Genomic DNA, 16142 nt, shown 5'->3' with positions numbered 1-16142 from the left:
ATTCAATATTACAAAAAAAAGAACATTGTGTATTACTTTATTCGCCTTTCAGTTAAAGTGGGCACACATCTTGGTATCACACACAGAGGGGCGTGACACAGCAGCAATATTTGGTGACCTGAACACGATGCTCACCCTGCTTATTGACTGGGGGTTACAGCCCCATGTGGGACACTGAGAAACAGAGCACAGCAAAAATAATAAGAAAAGAAAAAAAAAGGCAGAGGGCTACCAACACTTCTAATGGGTCACATGATAGGTCTCCTCGTCAAAGATGGAAGATCTTAAGATTTCTTACATTTAATGTAAGAATCTGTGCAATTAATACATAACAAACACATGTAGCGTCACAATAATCCTACAGAATAAATATGATTCATTCATATTAAATATCATTCTACATTTAATGACTTGGCTTTAAAATTGCCTCCGTGTGATAGAAAACGAATTGCCACTTCTTAACTTGAAGAGATGCCCGTTTTTGTTGATGGATGTACGTTTGTGTTGCCACAGCAACGTCTTTTGGTCACGGTTCAGCATCAAACTGAAGTCAAGTAGTGCTGCCTCTTGTGTTGCGGGAACACGCCGTTTTTGTTGGGACGAGTCCAGCATACCTTCCACTGCGTCAGGCACGTCATCATACACCCTCCGATTCAGTTTCACCCTCACACTTCGATGAAACGGGGTTGCCAGCGTCTTCCTGAGAGTAAAGTGATAGCCAAACGAGTGTTTAGGGCTGTGAACTAACAAAAAAATAATTTAGTAATTAAAAGGTCAAAAACAGAAGTCCTGCCTGTCTAACTTGTTTACACATCCATCCATTATACCTGAAATCTGAACTCTCCCTGTCCAACATTACATCTCGTTATTCCACATTCACGGAGAGTAGGGAATAATGAAAAACCAGATCACAAATTTAATGCACAGTGTCAATGGTGCCAGAGAACCTGTGTAAAACTCAGTCAGTCACAAACATGAATTTTGCAGTCTGTGTCTTGATTTTGGCCAAGGAACTCACGTAGCTTTGGAGTTGGATTATGACTGTTATGTTAGTCAGTGATCTGATAACCCTCAGCTGTTTCTGTGGTCTATGTGAGAGACATCCGAGGAGTTGGAGGATTTTTCTTTGACCTGATGGAATGAACCCTAAATCCATGTCATTTAAGCAGATAGGTCGTTTCACATTTGTTAACACACACACACACACACACACACACTGCACATATACACTTTTATCTCTACATACATGGTACAACACAAGTAGGTTAAATAAATGAAATAAGTGGGGGGTTCATCTGGGTCCATCTGCTTGACCCATGTCATGGAAAGAGATAGCGCTCATTTTCACATGAAAACCAACCTTCAGGATGCCTGGAGTGATGACATTCACTACATTCACTGCAAAGTGATGCAGGGAAGTAAAAATAGAAACAAGGCTGGATATTTAAGACATTGCCAAGCACATCTCACACGTCAGACTACCTGGTACACGCAGAGATACATACATCGATGACGACGCGGGATTCGATCGCTTCTCTCGAGTCAGGTGTGAGTGAAACGGGACGCTAGTCCAGGCACAAGCTTTGTTACTGACGTTTGCTGCACTCGACACAATCCCGCCATGCACTGTGTGAGCAGAGGAGGCTGCTATCTGGTGAACTCCTGCTGCGATCTCCAGGAGGAAAACCAGTGGAAGAAGGAGAGCTACCAAGCATCCTGGCTGAGTCTGGTCCTTGAAACAAGACCACAATACAAGTAAGTTATTCCCACTTGGAGTTCATCTTTACTCTGGATTCATTTTTGGATGAATCCCTGTATTTTCTTATTTTGTTAATATGAATTATTTTAAGTTTTTGTAGAGTGATATAGTTTAGTGCTCATCAGTTATTCATTGTGGATCGTCTATTTGAAAGAGATATGATGATGACAGACACACTCTACTAATTACTTCTCGTGTGTGTGTGTGTGCGTGTGTGTGTGTGCGTGTGTGTGTGCGTGTGTGTGTGTGTGTGTGTGTGTGTGTGTGTGTGTGTGTGTGTGTGTGTGTGTTCCAGGCTGACTCTGTCAGAGACGGACAGTATTCGTAAAGAGAGTTACAAGCAGCAGCAGGTGATGCACTTCATGGTCGAGAGGAGTCCCAGCCAGACACTGAGGCTGGGCAGCAACACCACACTCATGACCCTGCACCAGCTGCCCTTCTTCAACACCGGCCACCAACATCACGATACAACCAGCGCGGGGCGCACAGGGCAAGAGCCAGTCATACAAGGGAATGGGAATAATGAAGCAGGTAAACAGGGCGGTGCTACCATAACTCAGGACCTTAGCAAACCAGTCAGAGTGAACTTCAGAGCCTCGGGTCTGATGTCCTCGCCAAGGGAAGTCTCTCACCGGGTGCAGAGGAGGGAGTAATGCAAGGCAGTGGAAGGCATTTAAATGTTCAGAATAAATAACATGTCCTTTGTTATTGTAATGTACACACTGTTATTAAAATATAAATGTTTACTTCTAAATTGTATATTGTGTACCTCCTGCTGATATGCCTCATTAGGATTCTTTTCATGCAAGTAAACAATGTCTAAGTAATCTTGTGTTTGAGTATCTAGAAAAAATGGTGTATTCTTGTATAAGTGTTAACTAATTGTATTACCAAATTAGAATTATGTCATTATTTAATGTCAAAAGTCATCATCAAATCATGTGTTATAAAAATGGTAATAATAGACTATTTCATAGATCTGAACACTTTGACTCTTCACAATGATTGTAGAATAAGTTCCATCATTGTCATTTCCATGCCTCACAAAGCTTCGTGAAACAGGAACTTCGTTCTACCTGTGGATTTGCACGGCATTTACACTAATAAAACTGTCCCGTTAGAGAAAATACAACAACTACCGTTACATACTATGGTAAGGTTGGGACTATATATGAGACGAGTAGGCTTTGCATGTATTCCTGTTGCATACAGTTTTTCTGTATGCATTTCCAGCTTCCACATAGCCTTTGTATTAAATGATCTTCCTGCAGGATACAAACACTGCAGCAGCAGCACTCCCCAGTGGCAAGACAACAGCATCGTACCACCAATGAGCTGATATGTACTTTGGTAATGTAGCTTTTTAAGATTCTTAAGTGAAAAGAACAACAAGTCTGCAAATTAAGTTCTTAAATCAGCAATTTATTAGGAAAATGTCACAGGATGGTACATATTAATTCATGGCATCGTATCCAGCACTTAATTACCATGTTATGGTCCAGACAATAACAGCACAGAGAGGATTTGTAGCTGTACAGAAATGCTACCGCTTGAGTTCATTTTTTCATTGCAGGGGTGAAGTGTGAAGTAAAGGAGTGCTGACTATATTTGTTGCAGTATTATGGCAAGCGGTTACAATACTAAGCACTACTTTTGCTCGATTCCCTTATTTAGATTCACATGCACCTTCAGTGTCCCGTCTCCCTGACAGTTAAAAAGCTCCCACAGACCTGCGATGAACACCAGAAATTCAAACCAGTGACCAGAAACAGACAGTATTTGGTTGGCTTTGGACCATTTATCAACACACACATCGGGGTGTAAAGAGAGATGTCAGAAATGGAAGTTATGGACAGGAGTGTTGGTAAAAACAAATTAAGTCCCATAGTATATTTTACTATGCTAAATATCTCCAAATAATAGTCCATCAACATATTAAAGCATTGTGTCAACACACTCCACAGTAAGACGCTGATTTTAAGATAAAATAAGGTTTGAAAAAGGTTTGTTAATGATTCCTGGATGTTTTCATTTTGAATTTTGTTTTTCCTGAAGACACTTGCAGCAACAAAGAGATATGTAATATCACATCACATTGGTAAGAGTTTATAGGAGCTCTAAATGCATATCCAAGTTGGAGGAACATACATTTCGTGACCAACAATATATGCACAGAGCAGAAATTCATGGCACTCAGAGAATGCAAGTTAAATTGACACAAAATTCGGACAAAAAAATCCAAGGGGCCAAAAAATACATCTCTATGTATTAAACATCAGTTGTGCATCCAATATGGATATCACCTGAATTATCCTAGTGCATTTTTATCACTATACATTTTCTCAGAATTAATTTAAAGCTACAGAGTCTTAACTGGGGCTTCTGAAGTTACAATAATATTGAAGCATTCTCAAATCCCAACAAGATATCCCTTCTTTTTCACTACTCTGGGATCAAGCGAGGGAATTTCAAACGCAGGACATTATTTTATTTGGGTCACCTCTTGTGTGTGTTCGATAAAATCCCAATCAGGTAAATATAATACAAACAACAAAACAAAAAAGCATGCATCTTTCCATTCCTGTTCACATACTTTTTGACATAAACAACATCTTGTGTTTGTCACTTGGTGTGAGATGGGATTTTACCTCCAAATATGGCTTCTTCAGCTCTCTTGTGTTTCTGGACGGTGACCTGCAGCTGCCAGTATTTGAGGTACACCCACATGAGGCTTCCATTCTTCCTCTTGTCCATGTTTAGCACGTCCGCACAGTGCTTATCCCTCTTAAAAATATCCTTCAGATCAGACTCTAGATCCAGTCCTGGCCCGATGGGCTCTTTGACGACCTTAAGCAGCATGTTCTTCTCCATCTCCAGCCGCTGATCTCGAGGTTGGATGAGGGAACAGTAGGCATTCTGGCGCTCCAAGAGCTGACTCTCCAGCTCCTTCAGAGTCATGGTGGCTCGCAGGTACCAGTTGTTCTCGCGTTCCAGGGCGTGATGCAGCACAGCCCCTGCAGCACCTGACTTTACCAGCCTTTGCTTATCGTCCTCTAAGGCTTCACGCTCCTTAGGGAGAAGATGTGATGAGATGACGTGTTTGGTTTTATGGAGGTTGAAGGGAAACATACTCAATAGCAGTAATGGATTGCAAGACAATACTTTACCTGATGTAACTGTTTCCGTTCTTCCATCAGCTGCTGGCTTTGTGAGACCAGGGCCTGCTTGTACCCTTTGACTCTCTGCCTCTCCTTCTCCAGCTCCAGCTCTAGTGTAGCCGCTGCCCTGCGCCTCTCTGTCAGTGTGTCCCGGTACCGTGTCTCCATTTCACTTTTTATTTTGGACACGTCCTTGTCATATTGGTCTTTGACCTTCTGGATCTCCCTCTGAGCCTCCCTGGTCCAGATCCAACCTAAAGGCACGGTGGGAGTCAAGGCATTTCTTAGGTAAATATATAGGTTGCTTTCCCACCTAACCTGTTTGGTCCATTTGAACTGAATCCTGAGTATTTGGTCAGATAGTCTGGTTAGTTGGGGCTGCCAAATCGAACCCTGGTTCCAGACAGAGATCGGATGTAATGCTTACATATAACTTCCGAGTTTACTCAGGTTGTTCATAAAAAAGGAAATGTGAACAGGAACTGGACCAGAACTAAAACAATGTATTATTATTTCCCTTGGTCCAGTCCAAACTTTGAGATATAGTGCAGCAATCTCAAATATTAAAAATAGACATAGTAAACTGTCTCTGGTAAACTTAATGCCTTTGTGTGACCAGTTAAAAACGACCAGTTATAAATCTGCATTGAATTAAAAATGTTGGGAAATCCTCCAATTAAATATCCACATAGTATTTTTGTCACATTGGCCAGGTAATTAGTCCTTCAGAAGGAGGAGGAGGGTCTGTTAATTTGATATAATAAATAAGAAAAGAGACAGTTCCAGTGAAGATACATATTGTAAAAAAAAAAAGACACATTCATTACCTATACATTCCTTAAATTGTGTTTTCCTATGTCCATTAGCTCACCACAGACACTTCACATTTCTTGGTAAACTTACGAAACGCAGCGAGTCCCAGCATTGGGACCAGCAGGGCGTAGTTCCATTGGTTGCCATCAGCGCCCCCCGCCCCCCTTCCTCTGGGGTCTGGTTGGATGTTCCATCTGGGGGGGTCATTCAAGTTGTTCATGGAGGCTGCTGTCACACAAACACATCACTCATAATATACATGTTTACAACTCAAATAAATTGACAAATGTATATTTGTCAATTAATTCCATGTACCACATACAATAAATCGAAACACTAAGGTAAACAATAACAATAAAGTGCACGACAACACATAAGACATTTACTAATACTAAAAATAAACAATCAAATATAACATAATAAAAAAAGTCTACTTCACGCAGTAGGTGATACTAGCAGCAACAACAGTTATGTATGATATGTTGTAATTAGTAATGATGAGAATAGTAATAGTGCAATGGTAGTTCACGAGACAGTTGTCTGTCTGAAGGTTTTGGGGAGTTTTTTTTTTTACAGTTTGCGTCTAAAAGGATGGCCCTTAAAGTAGCAGTGTATTTCCAGTCTCGCACTGCTACTGTAGTAATGTCTAAATTAGAAGTGGCTGTCAGAAGCTAAATTGTACTGTAAGGTGACTGAGCTAGAAACATAACCACACACAAGTTAATTGTGAAGTTGTTTAAAAACACAATGGATGTCGGATGACCCACTGAAATCGTAGATTACTATAAAGAGATTGCTTTAGAATAAATAATAAATTAGTAACAGACGTTAGTTAACTGTGTGTGTGTGGTATTGGTGTAATTGTGTGGCAGCTAAGCAATAGATGGGAATGTTCGTTAGCAAAACCACTGCGACAGGGAGCCACAACAATACCAGTCTGACGTGACTTGGAAGTTTTGACATCCCAGCTAACCACAAACAAGGCTAGCTGTGAGCTAATATGCTAGCTAACGTTTAGCTTCTTGGCTCGTGCTCGCTAGAGTATTTAGTACAAACATCACATGGGACATACTATTTTGTAAATCCGACTACGAGTCGGAGTGTTTCTTTTTAAAATATGGTGCTGTGTCTCACCTTGAAGGATAAGTCTAGGTCACTTATACATTTGCTCTTGCACACCCTGCTCGCTGCTTATACAATTCTACGCTGTAACAGTCCATCTCTACCATCGGGGGTATTACATGGCAAGTCACCTTTATAGATACCGTTATGTATCAAAATTAAAGTCTTTCAGTGTTTATTTTTATGTTTTTTGGTCACACGAACACGGTGTTTGAAGCTTACTCATGAAAATAAATGTTTTAAAGAATAGCCATTAGGTGTACCATAAACGACACCCCCGTTTTCAGAGAGTAGTTTGGTCCATTGCTTTGGCATACGTTCCCCTCCGCCGCGGCTCTTACTGGGTCCTTCAACTGACAAACATGGCGAGTGTTCGTGCTGCCTCCCGACTCCTCTCCAAGAGGGTGCTGGCTAAATCAAAAGCAGTGAGTAGTAACACCACAGAAATATAGAGAAATGTATTTTTCATATCTACAAATGCTTTGTCTTTGCGTGTTGATTGACTGAACGGAAGACTTTGTCGCACAGCTTTCGTAACATGTAGGTTTGGACTTGCGTAACGTCAATGTATGTTATGTAGCTTAGGGTGGTTCAATGTGACACCGTAAAGAAAAGCTGCTTTAACAGTCCAACACAATCTATATGTACATCTACCACATTACACATGGAGAGTAATGATGTTTTCAGTTAACTGTCGACATAAGTGAGGCATTACAACATGTTTAGTCTACTTACCCTTGTGGAAAAGTCATAGCTAGTGTGTGTTAGCTAGCCAAATATTCATGGACACAATACAAGTCTCTTCAGCGGCCCCTGATGCCAACGCCAAATTAAAACCGAACCTTAAGTCACAAAGAGCCCTATAACAATGAAGTGAGAAATGATTACGGATATTAATTATTTTCGTATAGGTTGGTATTCAAATGTTATCGGTAATATACATTTAAAGCTGTATATGATATGTGAATAAACAAAGCAGTATGTGCTTATTAGAATAGTGAGTTTTCTGTAGGCAAGCAACCTTTTAGTATGGTTAATGTTGCAATGGAGCTGCTCTTGTCTGATTTCTCCACTGATAGCAGTTTTCTTTTGTGTCAGGTCCCTGCTGCAGCAGTTCACGGCTCCAGGAACTTCCACTTCTCCATCTATGGCAAGAAAAATGCCAAAATATCAGATGACGTGAGTTACATACGCTCTTTTATGTAGATCAGTATTCAATAAAGTTATTAGTGCATCCAAGATTGTATTTTATCATGGAAATCTTAGTTTGTTTGTACTTCTTATTTTGTTCATTGCAGAATTGAGTGTCAATATAGACATGGTTATCTTTTGATAATATATACAATATTGGCCGCAAACTGGTCTTGCATACTCAAAGCACACTCTTGACTACATTATATGCCACTATATGCAAGCAAGCTGCCCTTAATTGAATGTTTTCAGTATCTTCTCTCCTTCATTGTTTTCAGATCTCTACTCAGTACCCAGTTGTGGATCATGAGTTTGATGCTGTTGTGGTCGGAGCTGGAGGAGCAGGACTAAGGGCAGCTTTTGGCTTGTCCGAGGCTGGCTTCAACACTGCATGCGTCACCAAGCTCTTCCCCACCAGGTCTCACACCGTTGCTGCACAGGTATGATATTGAGAATAAAGATGGTTTTATGTTTTTCTGCATCATTTAATCAGACTCACATTCTTCTGCATTAATTAGACTGTGATTTAACAAACTCTCAGTACAATTTAATGCAAATTGAAAGCCTCATGTTCAATTGTATTGTATTGTAATGTTGAATATTAACCTTATTCACAGGGTGGGATCAATGCAGCTCTGGGGAACATGGAGGGGGATGACTGGAGGTGGCACTTCTACGACACAGTGAAGGGATCTGATTGGCTCGGAGACCAGGATGCTATTCACTATATGACAGAGCAGGCACCTGCAGCTGTAGTGGAAGTAAGATCACTCACTCGCACACTCACGCACTCACGCACACACATTACTGGTTTGTTAGCTGACAGTTGCTGACTTTTTGTCACTTAAGGAGAATGACAATAATTAAAATAGAAACTCTCCATAGTGTGAGTGACTGTTAGCCTATCAGCTTGTTGTGCTAACCTTAGAATATGTTGCTAAGGTGTGCTTTCTGCATAAATCTATGACACCACAGCAAATCTCAACATCATGTTGCTGTGCCTCTTTTCCAGCTGGAGAACTTTGGCATGCCATTCAGCCGCACAGAAGACGGGAAGATCTACCAGAGGGCCTTTGGAGGTCAGAGTCTCAAGTATGGAAAGGGAGGCCAGGCTCACCGCTGCTGCTGTGTAGCAGACAGGACAGGACATTCACTACTGCATACACTTTATGGACGGGTAAGTCCACCACTTGTTCTCATTCTTTTCTTTCACTCAGTTCATACATAAAGTACTATGGAGTACCATTTAACCCTCTGTCTTCTGTTCAGTCCCTTCGTTATGACACCAGTTACTTTGTTGAGTACTTTGCTCTGGACCTACTGATGGAAAATGGAGAGTGTAAAGGAGTGATCGCTCTCTGCATGGAGGATGGATCTATTCACCGCTTCAGAGCCCAGAATACTGTCATTGCTACAGGGTATGTTTCACACTCTGTTTACCAAGACAGAGGAAGTAGATTCTTTGTCTTCATTTATAAACCTAGTTAACTGTCATACTTAAAGAGGTGATATGAAATGAAGCACAATGGTGTTAAAAATGTGTTTTTCTTTCTTCCAGGGGTTATGGAAGAACTTATTTCAGCTGCACATCTGCCCACACTAGTACAGGAGATGGAAATGCAATGGTGACCAGAGCTGGCCTGCCCTGCCAGGATCTGGAGTTTGTACAGTTCCATCCCACTGGTGAGAAGAATAAAACTATTCATTTATTAATCCCCAAGTCATAAAGTATTTTATCTCCTGAACCATAATAGCAGCTCAATAAAAGTACAATCTTATTTTGAAAGACAGTCACTTGAGAGCTCCACAGCTGCTACATGCCAGCCGTTACATACATACTTAAAGGAGCTTTTTAGAATATTTATTGTAATTGCAACTACCGGTAGTTAATATATTTTATCAAAGTCTGTTATTTTATTACTGAGTAGTAAATGTGTGTTTGGCATGTTTGGCAGCTATTGTCATTCCGTTCCTTTTAAGTTACAGACCACTGAAGACGTAGACCTATAAGCAGTAAATTACTTCTGGTTTGATGCTTAGACAACTTAATGGTCAAGTGTTTGGGACAGATCATGAAGAAGATTATTTTTAGAACTATTAATTCAATTCCTTTTGTCCCGTTTACTTTGTGAATAACGTGTCTGGTTCTTTTACGCAATGCTTATCTGAAGAGCCTGGTGTCAAATGTCCAGCAGGAACAAAAATAAAGATGACCACTTGTAACAGGGGTGTGTTATAGGAGCTCAATGTAAACAGCCAGGTCTGAACAGACTAATGGATCAACCCAGAATAAGGAAACCGTTTGACATGACTGTTTAACATGACAAAGTCAATGACTGATCGACTTAAGTCGCCCAGTAATGTGGCCTGTGGGATCTCTCCAAAGGCTGAGCTACTGCAGATTTTTATCACCTTTTATATATGATGCACCAACTTTGTTGTAGCATGTTAGTTGTTTAACATAAATGCAATATACCTTGTTTTTTTTTTCTATTGTAGAACGAAATAGAATAATAAGAATAATGAAACAGCGTAATAAGTAGTAGCTGGGGAGGCTGTGGCTCAGAGGTAGAGCGAGTTGGTTCAAATTCTTGCTCCTCCAGTCGCAGATACTGAACACCAAATTGCACCCAAAGGCTGTGTCATTGGTGTGTGAATGTGATTGAGTTAAATCCTGATGTGCAGGCGGCTCCTCTGCCGTCAGTGCATGAATGTGTGTGAAATGGTAGACAAACTGAATGTAGTGTCGCTGAAAAGGCTAGAAAAGCGCTATATGCATGCTGGTCCATTTACCATAGCTGAACAAGGGTGAAGTCTTGGATGTCTTAGTATCAATAGTTTTATATTGGGGAAAAAAATATTTTACTAATGTTTCTGTTCCTTTTTCTAACTAATACACTGAATGAACATGAGCACTAAAGACTATTTAGGGGTGACCATTTCTGGTCCTTTCATAATGCACAGTTATATAATGGACAATATTGTGTCAACAATAAAGCTTTGAGGATTTTATGTCCTCAATGTTGACATTATATTTCATTGATGTGGTTAAAATCTATTGCATTAATTATACATACCCATATACATACTTATTAATCATACTCAATAGCTTGAACAACACATTGTTCGAGAGCAGGTTCATGTCTATAAGTTACCATGGTAACCAGAGGAATAATGTGCCCCACATAAACCAAATTGGTTGTAGTAAAAGGAGGATTAAGCTCAAAATTACTCCAAAACATCTATTTGGTGTCTCATATTTCAGCAAATTACAAGTCCCTTAAATTTGTGAATATTTACAGGGATCTACGGAGCTGGTTGTCTGATCACGGAGGGTTGCCGTGGTGAGGGTGGGATCCTGATCAACAGTGAGGGAGAGCGTTTCATGGAGCGTTATGCACCTAATGCCAAAGACCTGGCCTCCAGGGACGTGGTGTCCCGGTCCATGACCATAGAGATCAGAGAGGGCAGGTATGGACAAAATCTTTGCGTTTTTGCATGTAAAAATGTTATCTATGCACACTGAAATAATTCCTATAATTTGTCTGTCTTTTATCCTTAAGGGGTGTTGGTCCAGATAAAGACCATGTGCACCTGCAGCTTCACCACCTGCCTCCCCAGCAGCTGGCCACAAGGCTGCCTGGTATCTCAGAGACGGCCATGATCTTTGCTGGAGTTGACGTCACTAAAGAACCCATCCCTGTCCTGCCCACCGTTCATTACAATATGGGTGGAATACCCACAAACTACAAGGGACAGGTAGGTAATGTGTGCACATTTCCTCCTCACTCTCTTTTAAGTACCTCACCAGCAAACTGACCCGCCTCTTCCATTTTCCCCCCTGTCAGGCGATCACTCATAAAGACGGAAATGACAAGGTAGTACCTGGCCTGTATGCCTGCGGTGAGGCGGCATGCGCCAGTGTCCACGGTGCTAACCGTCTGGGTGCTAATTCTCTGCTGGACCTGGTGGTGTTCGGCAGGGCCTGTGCCCTCACCATCGCAGAGGAGCACAAACCTGGTGAGGACCTTTCTTCACACGTTTTATTTGAATGAAGAGTTTAAGTTTTGCTTTGTTTTTTTCATATTTGACCCTAGAACATTATGATGCAAAAATGTATTGTCATCGTGTCCTATTTTCATTGCTCATTTAGACAAAGGAAATATCGGGTCAATCATTCACCTTCTGTTTTCATATCAAATAACACCACTACTTTGTACTCTACAGACAGGGTAATATCTAACATCAGTGTTGAAGTGCAAACTACCTTCTTGCATCCATGCTGACAGGTGTTTATGTTTTCTCCCCAGGAGAAAAACTGTCCCCTCTGACGCCCAGTGCAGGAGAGGAGTCTGTGGCCAACCTGGACAAACTGAGGTTTGCCAACGGAAGCCTGAGAACCTCGGAGATCAGGCTCAACATGCAGAAGGTACACACAAAAACATATACACAAACACATGATGTCACTATGATTGTGCATTAAAAAAAAAAATCTTGTAAAAGTGTAGGTACAGGTAATGAAAGTCACAAAATACTTTAGTCACTGTGCATTAAATGCTGTGTTCTACTGCTGTGTTTCCTGCACTAAGGCCTGCAGACACTTCCAAATATGAACATGAATCATCCGTCTCTTCCTGCTTTTGCTTACAGACCATGCAAGCCCATGCTGCAGTGTTCCGTACTGGTTCTGTTCTGAAGGAGGGATGCGACAAGATGGATGCCATTTATCAGACCATGGAGGACATCAAGACCTTTGACAGAGGTGCTGCACCACTTTGTGTGCCTGTTTTGTTCGTGTGCCTTTTTCTGCAAAAAGGTCTCATAGTATTTGTCATGCCTTTCCGTCATGTAGTTAAGCTTCCCCAATATCCCCAATATATGCATTACTTACTTGCTGAGTTGGGTTGATTTGAAGATCTAGGTTTGGGTTACAACAGGCGAATGCATACATGAATGGAGTGCATGCAAAAGTGCAGTGCGTGTTACACTTGTAACAAAATAAAGAAATTAAGTATTCATAAGCTTAGGCCTTAGCTCAAGTGAAATAATAATAATAAACTTTATTTGTATAGCACTTTTCAAAAGCAGTTACAAAGTTTACAGTTAAATGTAATCCTTTTTAGCGTACAGCTTGAGACCTTTTTAAAAATGGGCAATCATGCCACACATGTCTTTTTCTAAATGATGACTAAATGGTTCCACAATTAATAACTCCAACTCTCCTCCAGGCATTGTGTGGAACACAGACCTGGTAGAAAGTTTGGAGCTGCAGAACCTGATGCTGAATGGCGTCCAGACCATCCACTCTGCTGAGCAGAGAAAGGAGAGCAGGGGAGCCCATGCCAGAGAGGACTTCAAGGTCGGTTTTACCGTACTTAATTAATCTGTGTATATCTTGTTCTTTATCCATTGTTCTCTCAGTGCCATTGTTCTCTTTTCTCCTTTTCTTTCTGTTCTTCTCTGCTTACCTTAGCTTTTGATCAATCTCCCACTGTTTGCTCCTAACTTTCATTCCCTCTCTTGTTCTTTTCTAAACTTCCTTTTTATTTCTTTTTGTATCTGTGAATAATGGTGTAAATAACTCCTCGCTCTGTATTGCAGTTTGTCACTCCTCTCACATTGTTTCTCTTAACTGTCTTCCAGGACCGTGTCGATGAGTACGACTATGCAAAGTCCCTGCAGGGTCAGGAGAAAAAGCCCTTCGAACAGCACTGGAGGAAACACACTATGTCCTATGTCGACCCTAAGACTGGAAAGGTAAAATCCCCCTCAGTGTGTTGTGGCTGCTCTAGTAACCATCATTAACATTAAAAGACCGGTGAAATCATTAATATATGATTTATCCCTCACAGGTGACTCTGGAGTACCGCCCTGTTATTGACCAGTCATTGGATGAACAGGACTGTGCCCACGTTCCTCCTGCCATCCGCTCCTACTAATCTCCTTTCTGACTCCTGTCTCCTCTCTCAATTAATTCACTCATTTATCTGCTATTTATAAAGATACATGTCCTGTAATAGAGATGATATTTTGGGACAAGCTATGCTTATGATTGCACATTGTATCCATGGTTGAATGCAAAACTGTCTTGTCTTTAAATGTCATCCCTTTGTCTCACCTTCCTGTTTCACTGTGTGTTTTGCCTTGATTTAATTCCAACATGGTTCCTGCTCACACCGTGTGAGCTGGTTTTGTAAATCTCAAGACAAGTCGGTTACTTTTCAGCCTCAAGCGGAAGAACAAAGCACATTTAACATGCGTCGTGCACCACTTAATCTTGGATTTCTTTGATGACACTATAGTCATCTAAGTTTTGTATTGCATTCTTTAACGAAGACATGGTGGAAATGATTGCAATTTGAAACACACATCCCGGCAAGCCACATAGGGGTCTTCTAAGTATGTAAATATTGCATAAATGTACAATAAACATGACGAGTTATACTTAATGTAATCATTATGGCCTTCACTCCTGGATACTTTTTGTGATACTTGATGCGCGTGGTCCAAATTATAAAGTACATCATCTCCCCATGCTCAGTAGATAATCGGTTGAGTGATTTAATTCTGTAGTTATTCAATCTTAAGTTTAACCAAATCAAGAAGGTTGCTGTGTGTATGTTTTTAGCCAAAATATGGTGTCACATCTGTTGGAGCAATGGCTTCTTTATACATTTTGGTGTTGCTGTTGCCTCTGCAAACTGAGCTTAAATACCAGGTTCAGTGACGTACACGCTGCTTGTTAGGTTGCTGATGAGTTATGTTAACATGGGTGCAAGCTCCAAGCGCGACAAGAGCACATAAGAGTGGTTTAAACAAAACTGTAATTAATATTGACTGGAAATCTCCAGCAACTGAAACTTGCCACATAATCTGCAACTCCACAAATGACTTTGAAGGATGCACTCGGTGCTGTTGATGTGTTGCACCGGTTCACACACTTTGCTTCTTGTACTGAATCGCTGAGTACAATTAAGGGAGACTTAATTTATTTGCGTGTTGTTATTTAAAAAGGTCATCATTTTTTTCTGATGCTGCCATTTGTTCTTTATTTTCATATGTTCAATAAAGTGTAGACTGAACATGGAAACAAGAGCTTTTGGTTTGTCTTCGTCCAATGGACGGAGTGGACACAACACAGACACATGCATATTTAAATGCTATACCGTTAAAGGGCCCTTTAATTAGTCCCACATGGATGTAAAACAGAAACATGTATACTATCTTATATCCTTTTTGAGTTGTGACTTGCAGATTTGTGGTTTCCAATGCCTCTTTATGGCCACTAAGAGGCAGCAGACAGCATATTGTTGAAAGTACTGCAGCAGCATTACACGGTTACTGTTGTTCATGAACAATGGAGTACGTGCTCTAAATGGCTGGTAGCTTGTAATGGCTGTTGGTAATTTTTACCACATAAATGTTGCTGTTTACTGTCCCTTATCAGAATCATGTTAATGCATTGAGGTGTGCAGTCCTATAACGGCCCTGCTGTTTACAGTGTTTTCACCTTACTGGAAATTGTGCTGGAGGAAGTCAATAATCACTGAACAAACACTGAAGTAACCCGACCCGTTTCATATCCTGACCAGCTGTAAAAGCCAAACCCAGAAAGGTCAGTGCTGAATAGGATGGAGGTAGTTGGCACCCTCCCTTTTAGCCCAAATAAAAGAATAGTTGAGAGTTAACAATGGAAGAAATAATACTTGGCTTACATTTATGCCACTCCCTGTATTGAATCTACATCTACCTACCATCTGTATGTGTGGAATACTTTCTGAAACACGACCATCATGTGATTTTCTATGATCTCATATCAGAAAGCCAACATTACAACACCAGCGAGAGCAAATAAGTAAGAGTGGCCACAAAACTGAAGTTACTGCCATGTGACATTCAGGCTCACCACATCAATTGTGACAAGACAATCACTTTTGCTGAGAAATCTTCATGTTAATGGATGTTTACTGCCTGAGCTTGGGCATGCAGGACAATTGAGTGGTTGGAAATAGGACCAATTATAAGGATAAGTATACATGCAACATAGTTTAATAGGAAACAGAAGCTACGAATTGCCATGACATTTATCAAGTAATTTA

General features: G+C 40.8%; 3 protein-coding genes across 4 annotated transcripts; 2 read left to right on the top strand and 1 right to left on the bottom strand.

Annotated features, from left to right (window-relative positions):
* Positions 1-1496: 1496 nt before the first annotated feature.
* LOC311024381 (uncharacterized protein) lies at positions 1497-2487 on the top strand. The gene is made up of 2 exons (XM_084026752.1): positions 1497-1755; positions 2055-2487. The coding sequence occupies exons 1-2, from the start codon at positions 1622-1624 to the stop codon at positions 2410-2412; spliced, it is 492 nt and encodes a 163-aa protein (XP_083882878.1). The 5' UTR covers positions 1497-1621; the 3' UTR covers positions 2413-2487.
* A 683-nt stretch (positions 2488-3170) lies between these two features.
* LOC311024656 (coiled-coil domain-containing protein 127-like) lies at positions 3171-6960 on the bottom strand. 2 transcript variants are annotated; one of them, XM_084027166.1, is made up of 4 exons: positions 6865-6960; positions 5821-5955; positions 4927-5171; positions 3171-4828 (listed from the first exon to the last, which is right to left on the bottom strand). In XM_084027166.1, the coding sequence occupies exons 2-4, from the start codon at positions 5948-5950 to the stop codon at positions 4382-4384; spliced, it is 822 nt and encodes a 273-aa protein (XP_083883292.1). In that variant the 5' UTR covers positions 5951-5955; positions 6865-6960; the 3' UTR covers positions 3171-4381. The 2 variants fall into 2 exon arrangements, with proteins under 2 accessions (XP_083883292.1, XP_083883291.1); XM_084027165.1 differs by having other exon boundaries at positions 5821-5958; positions 6865-6957.
* A 203-nt stretch (positions 6961-7163) lies between these two features.
* Positions 7164-15122, top strand: sdha (succinate dehydrogenase complex, subunit A, flavoprotein (Fp)). The gene is made up of 15 exons (XM_084027163.1): positions 7164-7277; positions 7951-8031; positions 8322-8483; positions 8661-8804; positions 9056-9220; positions 9313-9461; positions 9602-9726; positions 11346-11514; positions 11607-11802; positions 11892-12063; positions 12354-12472; positions 12694-12805; positions 13272-13402; positions 13687-13800; positions 13896-15122. The coding sequence occupies exons 1-15, from the start codon at positions 7215-7217 to the stop codon at positions 13980-13982; spliced, it is 1989 nt and encodes a 662-aa protein (XP_083883289.1). The 5' UTR covers positions 7164-7214; the 3' UTR covers positions 13983-15122.
* The last annotated feature ends 1020 nt before the right edge of the window (positions 15123-16142 follow it).

Source organism: Eutrigla gurnardus, assembly GCF_963514095.1.
Source record: "Eutrigla gurnardus genome assembly, chromosome: 14".
NCBI classification, from domain to species: Eukaryota; Metazoa; Chordata; class Actinopteri; order Perciformes; family Triglidae; genus Eutrigla; species Eutrigla gurnardus.
The sequence above is the reverse complement of the archived record's forward strand: the minus strand, read 5'-3'. Positions and strand labels throughout refer to the sequence as shown.